Source organism: Cottoperca gobio, chromosome 1 (assembly GCF_900634415.1).
Source record: "Cottoperca gobio chromosome 1, fCotGob3.1, whole genome shotgun sequence".
NCBI lineage: Eukaryota > Metazoa > Chordata > Actinopteri > Perciformes > Bovichtidae > Cottoperca > Cottoperca gobio.
Window position 1 is genome coordinate 3,608,059 of NC_041355.1, and position 13,917 is coordinate 3,621,975.

A 13,917-nucleotide genomic window follows, 5' to 3' on the forward strand; every position below is an offset into this window, starting at 1 on the left:
ACATCGCTATCAAAGAAGACAACTTATTATCTTCCATCTGCGATACTGTTCTCCTTTTCCTCTGTCGTTTAGCGCAGCGTGGTGTTGGGGAACAAACCCCCTGAAACAAAGCGTTGCCGGGGGCTCGATGAAGATGATTGAATTTCATAGCTACTTACAGGCTAATAAAGCCGTACAATGACTACTTACTGGTCTTAAGTGACTGGCTGCTTCTCGCCGGCCGCGGCCCCCTTTGAAGCCCTTCTGAGGAGATCTAGAGGATTTAGCCAGTAGCGTGACATGAGGCTGAGCAACGGCGCTCTCACCACCACCAGCTGACTGTCCCAGCCAGCTGATACAAACACATGAGAACCACAGTGATCCGATGGGTTACCCAACACAAGACATTCCCACACTGCAGATGTGGACTTTTCTCAGGGAAAATATTAGAAAATAAATAGAAATTTTGGCTATTTAAGCAAGAATGTCCAAATGTACTGTGCAGATTTGCAGCTTGTCGGTTTTAACTTTATTTTACATTTAATAGACTAATTTGACTAATCACATTTATGAGTAATGGCAATAATAGTTTTGTTTCAATTAGAAAAATTCAGAAAATATTTTACAAATAAAGCAAACTGTAGTATTGCTGAATATAATATATTAATAATATATTACCTGGATATCTGTTATTATTTATATATTACATTTAGATTATTCTGATTTTTAACACATATTTTGACTTTGTCTTTAAAGTACACGCTCAGTATTTACTATATAACTGTAGCTTCATATAACTTAGGTGTGTGTCTTTTGTGTGTGTTCTTTAAGACTTTAAGAAAAGGGACCGGGTCTGCGAGCACTTTGTTCACAGAAGCCGTTTCCACGTACAAACCACCTTCTCCTCGCCATGCTGTTCCACTTACACTCTTGAAACACTAAAGCACACGCGCATACAGATAAGCACATGTGCACGCAACACACACATATATGTATATATATATATAGACACTCACACACACACACACTAACACTAACCACATGCACATGTTCACTTGCTCTTAACTAATTCATTCAGGAACACTTCGGTTTGGGTTTCAACACCAAAACCTCCGAACCTTTGATTGAGAAATGTGTCTGACTGCAATTATATGGGAGGGAGTAGTGGAGGGAAGGATGGATGGAGGAAACGCACTACAGTGGTTTTATAGTTTGCTGGCGTGACATTTTTCTCCACTTTTTTTTTTTTATCCCTTTCCTCTTCCAACAGAGGGGCAGAGTGTTGACAGGGCAGGAAAAAAGAGGGCAGGCTGGAGTAGAAGTAAAAGAAAATGGATGTGCAATGGGACTGAAGTGGCCTGGATTGTCACTATTGTGCAATGGGATCAATACCTCTCAAAATAATTGCAATGCTGGAGAAATGTTGTAGATACCAAAAGTTGCAGGAGAATCTAAAGGCACATGCAAGGAATGCATTTGTGCGTAAGTACCGCTAATATTGTGGTCTTGACGTTCACGCTAAATCCATATGATGCTTTACATGTGTTCATCACTGTAGCGTAACTGTCACTGACCTGCAGTATGTAGCCCCTGACGTAGTCTCGGAGGGTCCAGCCCAGGCCGTGCAGGATGTGCAGCACCTCTTCCTGCTTCAGCACGGAGAAGAGGCGGTCGAGCAGGATCTTGAGCCTGACGGGGACGGCCTGGGTGCCGTACAGCATCAGGCTGCTGATGTCGAACACCACGTTGCACTGAACGATCTCCACCTGGGTCGGGTGGTACAGGTGCTGGGTGCTGAGCTTGTCCAAAGCTGTGTGAATCACCGGGTGACAAGGGGAGGAAGAAAAGAAAACACACACACACACACACACACACACAGACACACAGACACACACAGACAGGCCCGGTTAATGACTGCTAAGAGTCGTTCTCATCTCACATCTTGCTTCGGAGGCTACTGCGCGGTCAGCACTAGCTGATAAGAACATATCAATCAGATAAAAGCAATGACATTAATGTAATTATCTGCCATTCTTTCTATTTAATCTAATCTCTTGCTCTTTCACATGTATACTGCTCTTTTTTTATTTGCCTCTTTTGTCTTCATCCCGATCCCAACCTACATTATATTCATCCTGTTTGCTCTCACATCTTAATTATTTCTCTTTGCAGCTGGACTTGCATTTCTTCTTGCATTACTTATTTTATCTTATTTATTTATAGCTAATCAGTATGCACGGTGAAGTCAAAGGTTCATCGAGCAAACTAAAGAAAAAAAGGGCTATTATATATATATATATATATATATATATATATATATATATATATATATATATATTCAAAGCAAATAATACTCAATTATTACCATGCTTTTCATAATAATGGTAAAATGACTGCTATTATTAATGCTACTTAAAATGTTAACTTCCCGTGATAGCGAGCTGATGCTGTATGATAAATACAGCCTCTTCTCTTTACTACAAACACCTCTGTTCTTTACTGCATTATCTTTGATTGATGTTCAAAAGCGTCTTTTTATGCGGGTATAGCATAGATAAAATATGAGTAACATATCAGTGTCACTGAAATATACATACAGACACAAAGAACTCCAGCAACAGGATAGAGTAACCTGTTTGAATGGCGAAACTCGGTGCCATTCGTAAAGCTTAATTGTGAGCTCAAGTTAGATTCTGTCATCGACCCCTCAGCCTCTTTCTCCTCTCCTCTGTCTGCGCGACACCTGGTCGACTCTCTCTTTCTTCCTCTCCGTCTCAATCCCTCTCTCTCTCTTCTCTTACCTCATACCTCTCCCTCCCTCCCTCCCTCCCTTTCCCCTGCCTGTCTGGGTGACACCTGGTTTGGTCTCTCTCTGATCCTGGGACGGCTTTTCTTTCCTGCTGACGAGTGCTTTGCCTGACAACACAGCGCAGCCAGACACGAACATAATAAAAAATGAAGAACTACTTGTCAGAGTCCCTGCCAATGCCGACATGAAATGAAAAGTGGGGGAGAGGAGAGATGGGCGCCTGACAGTTCAGAGGGAGAGATTAAAAAAGAGTCAATGGGGTCCTGTGCGATCCGCTGAAGGGCCCGTGGCTCGCTCTTGTGCGGACGCAAGCCAAACAGGTGTTTTCCTTTTTCCCTTTGTACTTTCTTGCCTCCTCTCTCTTTTCCTTATACCCACCTAACAAAACTCAAGAGGTGTAGTCTCTTGTTCTCTATCTAACAAGAAGTAACAATCTTCATAAACACATATCCAGCTCTCTACTCGCCGCAGGAGGAGGAGGTCGTTTTACAAGGATCAGTAACTAAGTTGATATTTATTTATACCGCCAACAATGAATTTACTCACCATGAGCTACCCATCCATGCTTGCACTGGTCACATGTTCGTAGGTGAATCTTCCCTGGCTGGAAACACTCACATGTGCAGTTCACCAGTGTGCAGCGAATGGCCTGCAGAGAGACACGGGACAGAAAGAGAGAGAGAGACAAACGCACGTTAATCACAGAGGAGTTCAGAGGAGGAATGATAAAAGCAAGGAGAAAGATCAAGTTATCCAAAGCAGTCATAAATACAAATAAAGGAGAACGGGCACAGATGGTTACTTTGTCCAAACTCTTACTTGAAAACAAAACATTGTCAGCAAGTTGAAGCAACAAAGAATAACTCAGCCACCATATTTCCCAACTACTATTTCATTGTGATGTGTGAATCTGCCTCTCAATACTGTAATTTCCCAGAGTTTATGAGAACCGACAAAGGACTTCCCTTCCTGAAAACACAGAAATGTAACTTGTTTTGACTGAGGCTCCATTACTCAACACAAGAGCTGCACTTAGTCTGACCCCGGAAAGCTTTTAGTAGTGAGAGGTTAAGTGTCCAGACTTGACGAGGGCAACTCAGTACAGCACGATGCGTCGTCTTGCCTGAGCCTTCATAAAGGGGCTGCTAAAAAAAACTAACAATAATCCCAGGTACGTTTTGCTGGGAGGTCATTTGATCCTGTAAGATGTTTCACATTCTCCAAACAATAAAGAGATTGTACAGCGGGGAGGAAACGTATGATACACACTGAAATCCAGACAAATGAAAACAGCTCTATCATCCAAATGAGTGCGGCAGCTGCAAGCCGTAAACTTCTCACTGACGTGGAGAAACACGAAAAGGAGTCAAAAGAAGGGAAAAAGGGAATCAAAAACATGAATCTTAATAAGCATTGGCAGCTCTTTTGTTTATCAGACTTTTCTTTTACCATTATCAAGATGAATTGATGGATAAAGATAGCAACCTAAACCGCCTCAAAGGGAATCTACAGCTGCAGGAGGATCGGTGCAGCAAATGGCTTATGAGAAGAAAAAGAAAAGAGTTGGAACCCATTCTTAAAACAAACTTATCTCTTCTTTAAATCAAATGTCCTTCACTTTAACATTTAATGTAAGTATTTTGGCTACTGTTGTTAGAATAAAAAGTTCATTTATTGGTATAATAAACAGCAATTCCATATATTTTATATAATATAGCTAAGGGGGTTAATTCTTTAGGCTGTAAATAAAAAATAAATAATCAAAGCCAAAGAAAATCAGAAATTCTTGAGGAAATTGTGTGTAGTGTACAAGGTGACTGCTGTGAGTGGCTGCCTATTTATTTTGACAGGAAAAATCCTAATAGTCCAGTTACTGAGGAAACCAACTGCAGAGATACATGCGGGTGTCTTCACACCAAAAGCCCGATTTATCAGAGCATGAGACTTTATGAATTTACAATCCGCACTAAACATGCTATCTCACATTGTCTCTCTGTTGTTCTCACAAGGAGACGTTGTGACAATAATGTGACACTAGACGTGCGCACAAAGGGTCGTAGGTTGGAGTCCATGTCTGCTCCAACAGCCTATATTTCACAACGTCAGAAAGAGTCGATCAGCACTTGCAGATAGAAAAGAAATCAGCTGCACAGATTAGCCTTCACGCCACACGGCTGAGGTCAATGCACGCATTACCGATGACAGAATATTTGTGCTCTTTACTTATAGCACCAGTGGATTAAACCAATATCCTGTAATTCAGGATATAAAACTCAGCTCACTCATAATCTACTAAGGGACCACAAAATCTATCACAACCCCCCTTGCTCGCCCTAAAGTGTCCTAAACCAGATTAGTAACTGGAGGTGTCAAAGTGAACATGGGCTAATCCGAGATTAAACATAAAAATTACACCACTTCTAACCATGTCACCTCGCTGTTTGACATCGGACGAGACAGGAGACGGAGATTATTTGACTTTACACCGTTTTAAGCTCTCCAGGTGCGGGCACGGCAATCCTCACTGTGTGTGAGGATTATACGCCACGTGTCAGTTGGAGTGTACATACATTTATGCTCTGAGCTGACGTTTTTTATCCAGAGCAACGTGCAGTAAGTGAGTTCAGCGTTCCGCTCGCATGCAGCTGACACGGCTGTCCGTTACCGTTCGTTGACTCTGGATGGGGTCAAACCTGTGACCTTTACAGGTACAGGACAGACTCACAAAGCTGATGTGAAATACCCACAACATATTCTACAAGTCTTTTCTCCAGATCTTAATTTATGGTTTAAGGATGCATCTATAATATCAAATTGTCAGAACACTGCTGTTGCACTTGCAAACCTTCAATCGTGTTTAGACTTTAAATATTTAGTCCGTTTATTTATTAGTCGATTGATGGTCGGTTCCAGTTTCTGTGCAATATTTGGGATCATGAAGAGTTCACTTTCTGTTCTGCGAAAGTGCAATTGACGGACCAGAAACATTTCTATTAGATGCACAAATAAACAGCTCATGAATTGATCGTCGAAATAATCTTCAGTCGCTGCCCTCATCATGTTTCACACTGTCCACTTCTTTGCTTTGCACTTCACCTTAAGTTTAGTGTACCATGTCAGATGCCGCAGAAGATTTTCCCTTTTTCTTATATTACTCTCCTTACGTAAACATTCACCAGAGTACCCGAATTTAGCAACAGTGATGTCACACAACACAACCCTTTTTCTAATTACCTCTCCGTGCGGCAGCGCTAAGAGCAGCAGACAGAAATAAACAATTGGAAATATCAAATGCACCTCTGCTGTTTACGAGCCGGGGTCTGACAGCTGACAAGATAGTTAAGGGGCGTCTAATACGGCAATTAGAGCGTGCCACTGTCTGCGGGGCTGCTGCTGTGACAAGGCGCCCTCTAATCACTGACTTATTACGCTGGCTAGCAGCACCTCTCATATCTGGCCCATTAAGCAGACAGCAGCATTAAGAAGCATTAAAGCAGCAAGCCCCCTCAACTGAGGAGGCACTGACGGGAGAAAAGAGTAGGGAGACGATTTACTGTGCCTGTTATTTCTCGGGATTCATTGGTGCGTTGTTCCACATTCAGTTAGGAGCGTGTCGGAGAAGAGCAACACGGAGAGATGTTTGTGATATGACGGCATCAACATTGATCACACGCAATACGTTGAAAGATTACAGACTGATTACAGAGTATCTTTTAAGAGAGGCAGCAGACGGATGTGTCAAGGAAGGCCATCAAAAGCAACATCATTAAGGATGTGAGTGTGTGTGTGTGTGTGTGTGTGTGTGTGTGTGTCTTGTCAGAGGAAACAAAGACAAAATCATAAACTTCTTCTCATGATTCTCACGTACTGAAAACTTCTGTGGCCAGCATGGATCAGGGCTGCATTTGGCCGTGGTTTAACCTGCGTCTGGGCTGGGTCAGGGACAAACTTGGGCCCGGATCCCACCGCTCCACTCGCACATATTTGTCACAGCAGGCGGGGGAGGAGGCTGTGTTATCTGAGGCCTGGCCAGATACACAGCATTAGTCACTGTGCTAGCGTCTCGCCAGGGTTTCCTCTTTGGCTCACAACTAAAGAGGACAACGGTGAGGAAAAGGACATAAGGGGTGTGTGTGAGCGAGTGAGTGTGAGACTTCGTAAATCACTAGAAAAATGAGCAGCTCGAAATTGAAAGCTGTTAGCAAGTGTAGAAAATCCCACAATGCTGTTGCAATTAGACCCAGACACCAGTCGACACTCTCGCACAGCTGCCGTGTTACCGCTACGGTCAACAATCTTAACCTAGCCGCGTTCAGAAAGCATCATTTTCGGCCCTTATCTGGCTCAAGTGTGTGCGTCTCACTGCTGGGTTTTGTTTAGCTGGAGGCTTGATGTTTCATGGATGTTTTGCTTGGCTCGCAGTCTCTGTCCCAGCCCAATTGTATAAACACTGACAGTCAGCAATGGCCAGCATCAGACTGGGGAGGACACTCAATTAAAAGACTGTTAGTGGGACAGATGGACTGAAGAACTGCAGGAAAGAGGAGCTGCAGAACAAGATGGCTTCAGCCTGGACTCTTGTAATCGGGTCCAAAGAGGAAAAGACTGGGAAAGACAGGCAGAATCAATGCCGAAACATGCAAATGATCTCCCCCCCCCCCCCCCCCCCAAGCAGCACATGTAGAGGTCAACAAACACAGAGCCTCGGCCATTACAAGTCCTATGGAACCATTGAACTGATGGTGATCCTAAACTAATATCCTGAGCAACTGTTCCCCCGTCATATTTTAAGGTTGACGTTGTAACCATATGCCACCGAAAACACCACTAGCACACCACTGGTGCGTTTCAGCCGCTCCATATCCTCCCTTGACAGCGTACAATGGAGAGCCAACACAGACAGCTGCTAGATGCTGGTCCGGTATTGTTCCTCCTACTTTAATTGAAACCTTTACCATGTTCAACACACAGCCACAGACCACATTTCTTGTTTGGTGAGTTAAGCAAAGCCGAGATTTAAATGAAAACCCCGTGTGTACGTGCGCACATGCGTGTGTGTGTGTGTGTGTGTGTGTGTGTGTGTGTGTGTGTGCGCGCCTCGTCTTTGCAGCAGCAGCTTCAGATTTAGATTTGTGTCTGCTTAGGGTCACTGTAAAACACTGGGAGCATCTTGTCCTCTCTTCCACCCACAAGATATTATCTCATCCATGAGTTAGCTGCTGAAATGCTGTCAATTTCCTGCCAGAAATGTGCAGCCAACGTGTGTAGGAAAAGAGGCACAGCAGCTTTGCGTGTCATAAAACAAGGCCCTGGCTCCGTCAGATAGATCAGGACTTCACAATGTCCATATTGGAAACAGGTGACAAATAAAACATGCCGAATAAAGAAAGACTTTGTAGTCAGACACAGCACGCCACAGAAATACAGGGGAGCATATACCTCATGCCAAGGCTAATTTTTGCTTGTTTGATTTTATACATTGGATTTGCTTTTCCTGTCTTACAAAGTGATACAAAATAAACAACGATTAATCACTTGTGCACTGACTTGAGTGTAAAACCGTTACGCTGCACAGGGGGAGACTGTAGTCCGTGGAAAAGACGAGTGTCTTCCCTCTCAAATCCCCACAGTGTAAGGCCCGTCCTCCATGTCAGTTCTGGTTTTGAGCCCAAGCGGCTGGCAGTCACAGAGCCAGAGGTCCCTGTCCTTTGTGCAGCTGTGCGTCTGGGCTTTGACACGGGGCAGAGCGACCAGAGCTATGCTAATGGGAACCAAATGGGGCGTGAGTCCCCGGTGGATTACAGAAGGAGAAGAGAAGCATGTGTTTTCATGTATTCATGTGGAGACCTGGGACCCCTCTCTCTTTTTCTTCCTTCCTTTCTTTTAGTCAAACAAATGTCGGTTGTTTGCACGCACCCTTCATTAATTCTTCTTTGTGACTTGACCGTTTGAGATTCATTGTCAATCAGCGACCTTGTCTCAAACCTGATCAAATGTATACAAAGCGTTATTACGGTGTTTAGATTTAGCGCTTATTAAAGGCGTGTCAGTAACTTACTGTAAACTATTAACTAGACTAGACGGATGTTGGAAAAGACCAAATTTGAAATTACGTTTGGAAGTGAAGTGCGCAGGGTAAATACACATGTACATATACATGTTAGCCAGTGCCTCTCAGGTCCACCTGCTGTTAGTGCAACAGCATGTTGCCTTGACGTAGCCATGTTAGGTCCTACTGACCCAAAGAATGAAGCGGTCATAACGTCGATCCAAAATATCAAGTCTGGTTTACATTTAATCAGGTTTCTGTGGAGAGATAAAGTCACAGTTTGGCACGACTCACTGATGTTACAGTTCCCAGCCCTTTGTCGTTCCATCTGACACATGAAATCCTTTCTTCTACCTTTCTTTGTGAACACATGGGAAATGTTGTACTGCTGCCTGCTAGTAATTCCAATACAGTCGTCATTGATAAGAATCACTAATCGGGAACATAAATCCAAAGTTCATAACTGGACAACCGAAACAACCGAATTGCGAGTGATGATATCGGTCGTCCTTCGTCGTTCTACGTGACCATCCAAATTTCAACTTTGTCCGGTCCTGTCTTTTTTTTTGTGTTTGTCAGCTGTCAGATGTGACTCACGCTCTGCACTCCTTCACATCCTCAGACACAACACCCATGTTATTACTCCACAATCCAACAGGCCAAACTTCTGCATCCAACATTCCTGCTGTTTCTGTGTGGTTTTGACACAGTCACAGAAAGTAAATCTCCCCATCATGAGCACCACCCCGAAACATTTCATATCAGATCAATGACGAAACTCTCAGCCTGACTCACTCGCTTGATGGATAGCCGTGCGTGTACTTCAGGACAGTCATGCTTGTTTATGAAGTGGACGGAAAAAGGACCCAGCTGGCTTTGATATTGTGAAACAGAGAGGGGGGGAGGGGGGGGGAGAGGGAGAATAATATCACAATACTGGACCAGAAACTCAGCCCTGTGATCTGGCTATCATATGCCATGCTCTCAGTCAGTGCAGCCTGTATAGATGGAGAGCTGTACCACACTGTTAACACTAGACTGCACTGTCAGTTCAAATACCCGAGCATCAAGGGAGCAGCAGTTTCTCCCATCTTTTGTGTAGACAGCAGGTCCAGGCAAAGGCCCCCAATCCAGGCCCCTGGCCGCCTCTCAGCTCTCCTCAAAGCATTTCCCCTGCCAGAGATCAAACCATCTGCCCAGCGACAGACCTCTGGGTCCACTGACACAAGGCCAGGTTCAAAGAAGGGTGCTAGGGGAGGCAGGGAGGGGATGCAGGGAGAGAAAGAGAGAGAACGAAGGGAAAGAGAGACGTGCGATAGCAAGGGATCAGTGGGGTGGGTTTGAGGGGGGGGGGGGGGGGAGTTGGGCAAGCTGGTGTATCGGAAAGGTGGGGAAGAGGTGTTGCAGCAAAGGTGGAGGAGGCAGAGGAAAGCTGATGAGCAGAGGTTGAGAAAATGCCGCACATAAGATGTCAGACCAGATCTCCAAACATTCCTCCTTTTATTACGCAACCTTTTTGGTACAAGGTACAGAACTAAACATCTGTGTTGGTGTTACGATCAAACTATTAGCTTCATGATTCTGGATGTTCACAGTTAGTTTACCAGAGACCTAAACGCTTATTTTTAAGGTCTAAAAAAAACCCAAATATATACAATTTACTGGGATATAAAGCAAAGACAATACTCATGTTTGAGAAGCTGAAACCAGCTTCTTCTTTTTTTTTAAATCTAATTAAAGAATAGTCAATAATCCAAATTGTCACTTCATTTTGTGAAGTTGGACTAATTGCTCTAGCAATTAAATCAAATGAAACCCCTCTGCAGGTTGTTAGGCGTTGCATTGTTCAGACACACACTTCCTTATCACTGGCCAGTGTGTGTACAGGACAGGACAGGAAAGAAAAGAGGCCGTTGTCTTCCATATTTTCTGGATCTGCTCTGACCTTCAGCCGATCAGAGGGACTTGCGCCACATAAGGACGACTCCCTGTCAGACTTGACACCTGCACTCGCTGGCCCACTGATCGCCCCCGCCAAATGCAAATATCACAGTGAGGGCCAACACTGCAGCAACATGCTAGGTTTTTCTGCCCCGGAGACTTGAGGGAGGGGATATGACCACACAGTGAGACCAGACACATGTTTGAGAGAGAAGAAAGGAGGAAGGACAGAGGCAGTAAAAGGGCAGGGGACGGGAGAAAATGGTGGAGAGGAGAGAAGATGACCGACATCGTCTGCTCTTTTTCTTCCCTCCCCATCTACACCCTAACACAAACAGAAAGTATTAGTCAGAGCCCAGACACATTGCCGACCCCTCTCTGCGAGGGGACATCTCCATGGCGATCATTGGTTGGCGTGGGCGACGGTACACACACACACACACACACACACACACACACACGGCGCAGGCTTGACAGCAGCGTGACGACAGGAGGCCAGCACTGCTGAGACTCCCCTAAATTGACATTTAGTCATCACGCTAGTCTACAGGGTGGGACTCTACCTCCTGAACTACACACATACAAGCGCCCACACACTCTCCCACATTCCCTCTCATGCAAACACACACACACACACACACACCCACTCAGTGAATTCCCCCTACTCAAACTAGCTCGCAGCCAGAGAAATCTTGGAAGAGTTCCTAGATCTAATCTTGCCAATAGCTCTTTATTTTCTTTGACCATTTTTAATGTAAAAACGGCTGCACTAATTGTGTGTAAGCAATCTCCAAATTATGTGTATGTGTTTTTTCAACTAAACCGAACACTACTGTAGACAGATTGGATTGTTTTCAAGACACACGACCGGGCCGTAATGTTTGTTTCTTTCCTCAGAGTTTTGTTCAAACACTGTGTCAGCATGGTGGTTTACTTGTAAACACCTGAGCCTGCACACACACACACACACACACACACACACATATAACAGCTGTAGAAATGCCAAACTATGTATAAACCACGCTGAACCAGGGATAATTGCTCTATTCAGATTATTTGCAACCAAGTGCTACATCCACTGACATTATAAAATATCACCAAACGTGGCAGAGCAACAAGAAGAAAGAAAAATCAATGCCCAGATTTAAGTTACTTACAGATCTGGGCAATAATTTACCTCAGCCAGCATAGTGAGAAGACTGCTCCTCATTCAGTTTGGTACTTCCCGCTTTAGATACAACACTCCGAGAAAAAGCTGCAACTTTTATTAGTATTTACAGTCTCAGTCGGCAAACGACACAGTCAAACTAGGACTCGAGACAGAAACAGACAAGAGAGGGGAGGGAGAGGACAAGAGAGTGTTTAACCAATGGCTACATTACTGCAATGACAAGTGTGTCACTCCCAAAGCCACTCAATGAGGGAGTGAAGTGAGGAGTGTGTGTGTGTGTGTGTGTGTGTGTGTGTGTGTGTGTGTGTGTGTGTGTGTGTGTGTGTGTGTGTGTTGGGACAACAAGAGAGAGGGAGGGAGACGGCAAACCAAAGGAAAGTTCATCTGGGTGTCTTAGTCTTTATCAGCCTTACAAAGTTCACAGATAGGGGGGCTGAAGTGGAGGCTAGACGCTGCTCCAGAGTCGCAGGTCACAAAGAAGACACAGAGCCGCTTAAATATGTGGGAGGGAGGGAGAAAAGAAAGAAAAGAAACTCACAATTGCGTGAGGAAAACAGTGCCAAGCCTTGGTGATTGCCATTCTGCAATCGACCTGACCAAATTGCAAATTCCCTCTCAGGACCCTCTAAGTCCGCTTCATTTGGCTAAAGCCGGAATCCTTATTTCTGCAATTATAAAGCTATTGACTAATTCGACATATGTTAGCGTGTCTTCCAGCGCTTGAGTGCTGGTGTGCCATTGACTCATTAACTTTGACAAATTGTGACAGACTTTTTTATTGCCACCCAATCATGAGAAACAAGACTGTGGCAGAGGAGTTAATGAGTGGCATGTTTCTCCTTTTCCTTCTCCCCCCCCCACCACCACCACCTCAGTCTCTCGCTCCTCTCCAACCCTTCCACTTAGATTCCTGCACCCCCAAAATCCCTCTCACCCCTCCATATTTATAATTTTACCACATCCTAACAATAACACGGCCGGTACTCAGCACAAAACACGCGGGCCCTGGCCTAATGAATCTCATGCCTTTACCGCGCTAAAATGGCCAGTAAGTATTACCAGCTGCGACACTCTGCCTCACTCTCCCTCTTTCTCTCCCTCCTTGGCAGTGGCATTGAGCTTTGGAGCGCAGGGGTGGGTGGGTGTTGGGGGATTCGGGGGGGACCAGGCAGACACATCTGAGTGCAGCTGGACCAGGGAGAGAGAGGTGGGGGATGAGGGGGAGAAAGACCGCAAGTCTCCGTGTTTCCAGCTGCCTTTCTCAGGGGCTCGGTTTTCTCTCCCTCCTCTTGGTTTTCGCAAGGCCCTTCTGGTCCCAGCTTACTTGAAAAATCACAAACACACACACACACACACACACACACACACACACACACACACACACACACAGAGAGACACGCGCACGCACACCCTGATCCACCTCCCCTCCATCCCTCACATTCGGCCATCTTTGTTTGGACAGGGCTCAGGAGTTCCAGAAAAGCTCTCTCAGATGTGCTGAAGTAAGGGAAAAACAAAACAAACTGGCCCTTACACACACACACACACACACACACACACACGCACACGCACATGCACACGCACACGCACACGCACACACACACACAAGATTTATGGGAACGTGCAGACACCAACAAGTACTTTGCGCTCACACATAACACTGTGTAGGAAGAGAAGTTCACACACACACTCCCACACACACACACACACACACACACACACATGAACAATTTCATGTGTGAAAGCCAAAATACCAGCTTCAACCGGAGAACAAATTTGCAAAGAGATGAAGAAAAAAAAAGTGGCATACATTTTTCTTCATGGAGGTAGGCAGCCTACTATTGAAGGCATGCATTCTTCTACACAGTGTACGTGTGTGTGTGTGTGTGTGTGTGTGTGTGTGTGTGTGTGTGTGTGTGTGTGTGTGTGTGTGCGTGTGTGTGTTTGAGTGTGCGTCCCAATCCAGGA

General features: G+C 44.9%; 1 protein-coding gene across 2 annotated transcripts in view; it reads right to left on the bottom strand.

The window, feature by feature from the left end:
• bnc2 (basonuclin zinc finger protein 2) overlaps positions 1-13,917 on the bottom strand; it is an 88,649-nt gene that overhangs the window by 36,274 nt on the left and 38,458 nt on the right. For both annotated transcript variants that reach the window (XM_029442462.1, XM_029442471.1), the window contains exons 3-4: positions 3,335-3,437; positions 1,554-1,789 (exon numbers count right to left, since the gene is read on the bottom strand). In XM_029442462.1, the coding sequence (XP_029298322.1) occupies positions 1,554-1,789; positions 3,335-3,437 (339 nt within the window). The remainder of the gene's footprint in view (positions 1-1,553; positions 1,790-3,334; positions 3,438-13,917) is intronic.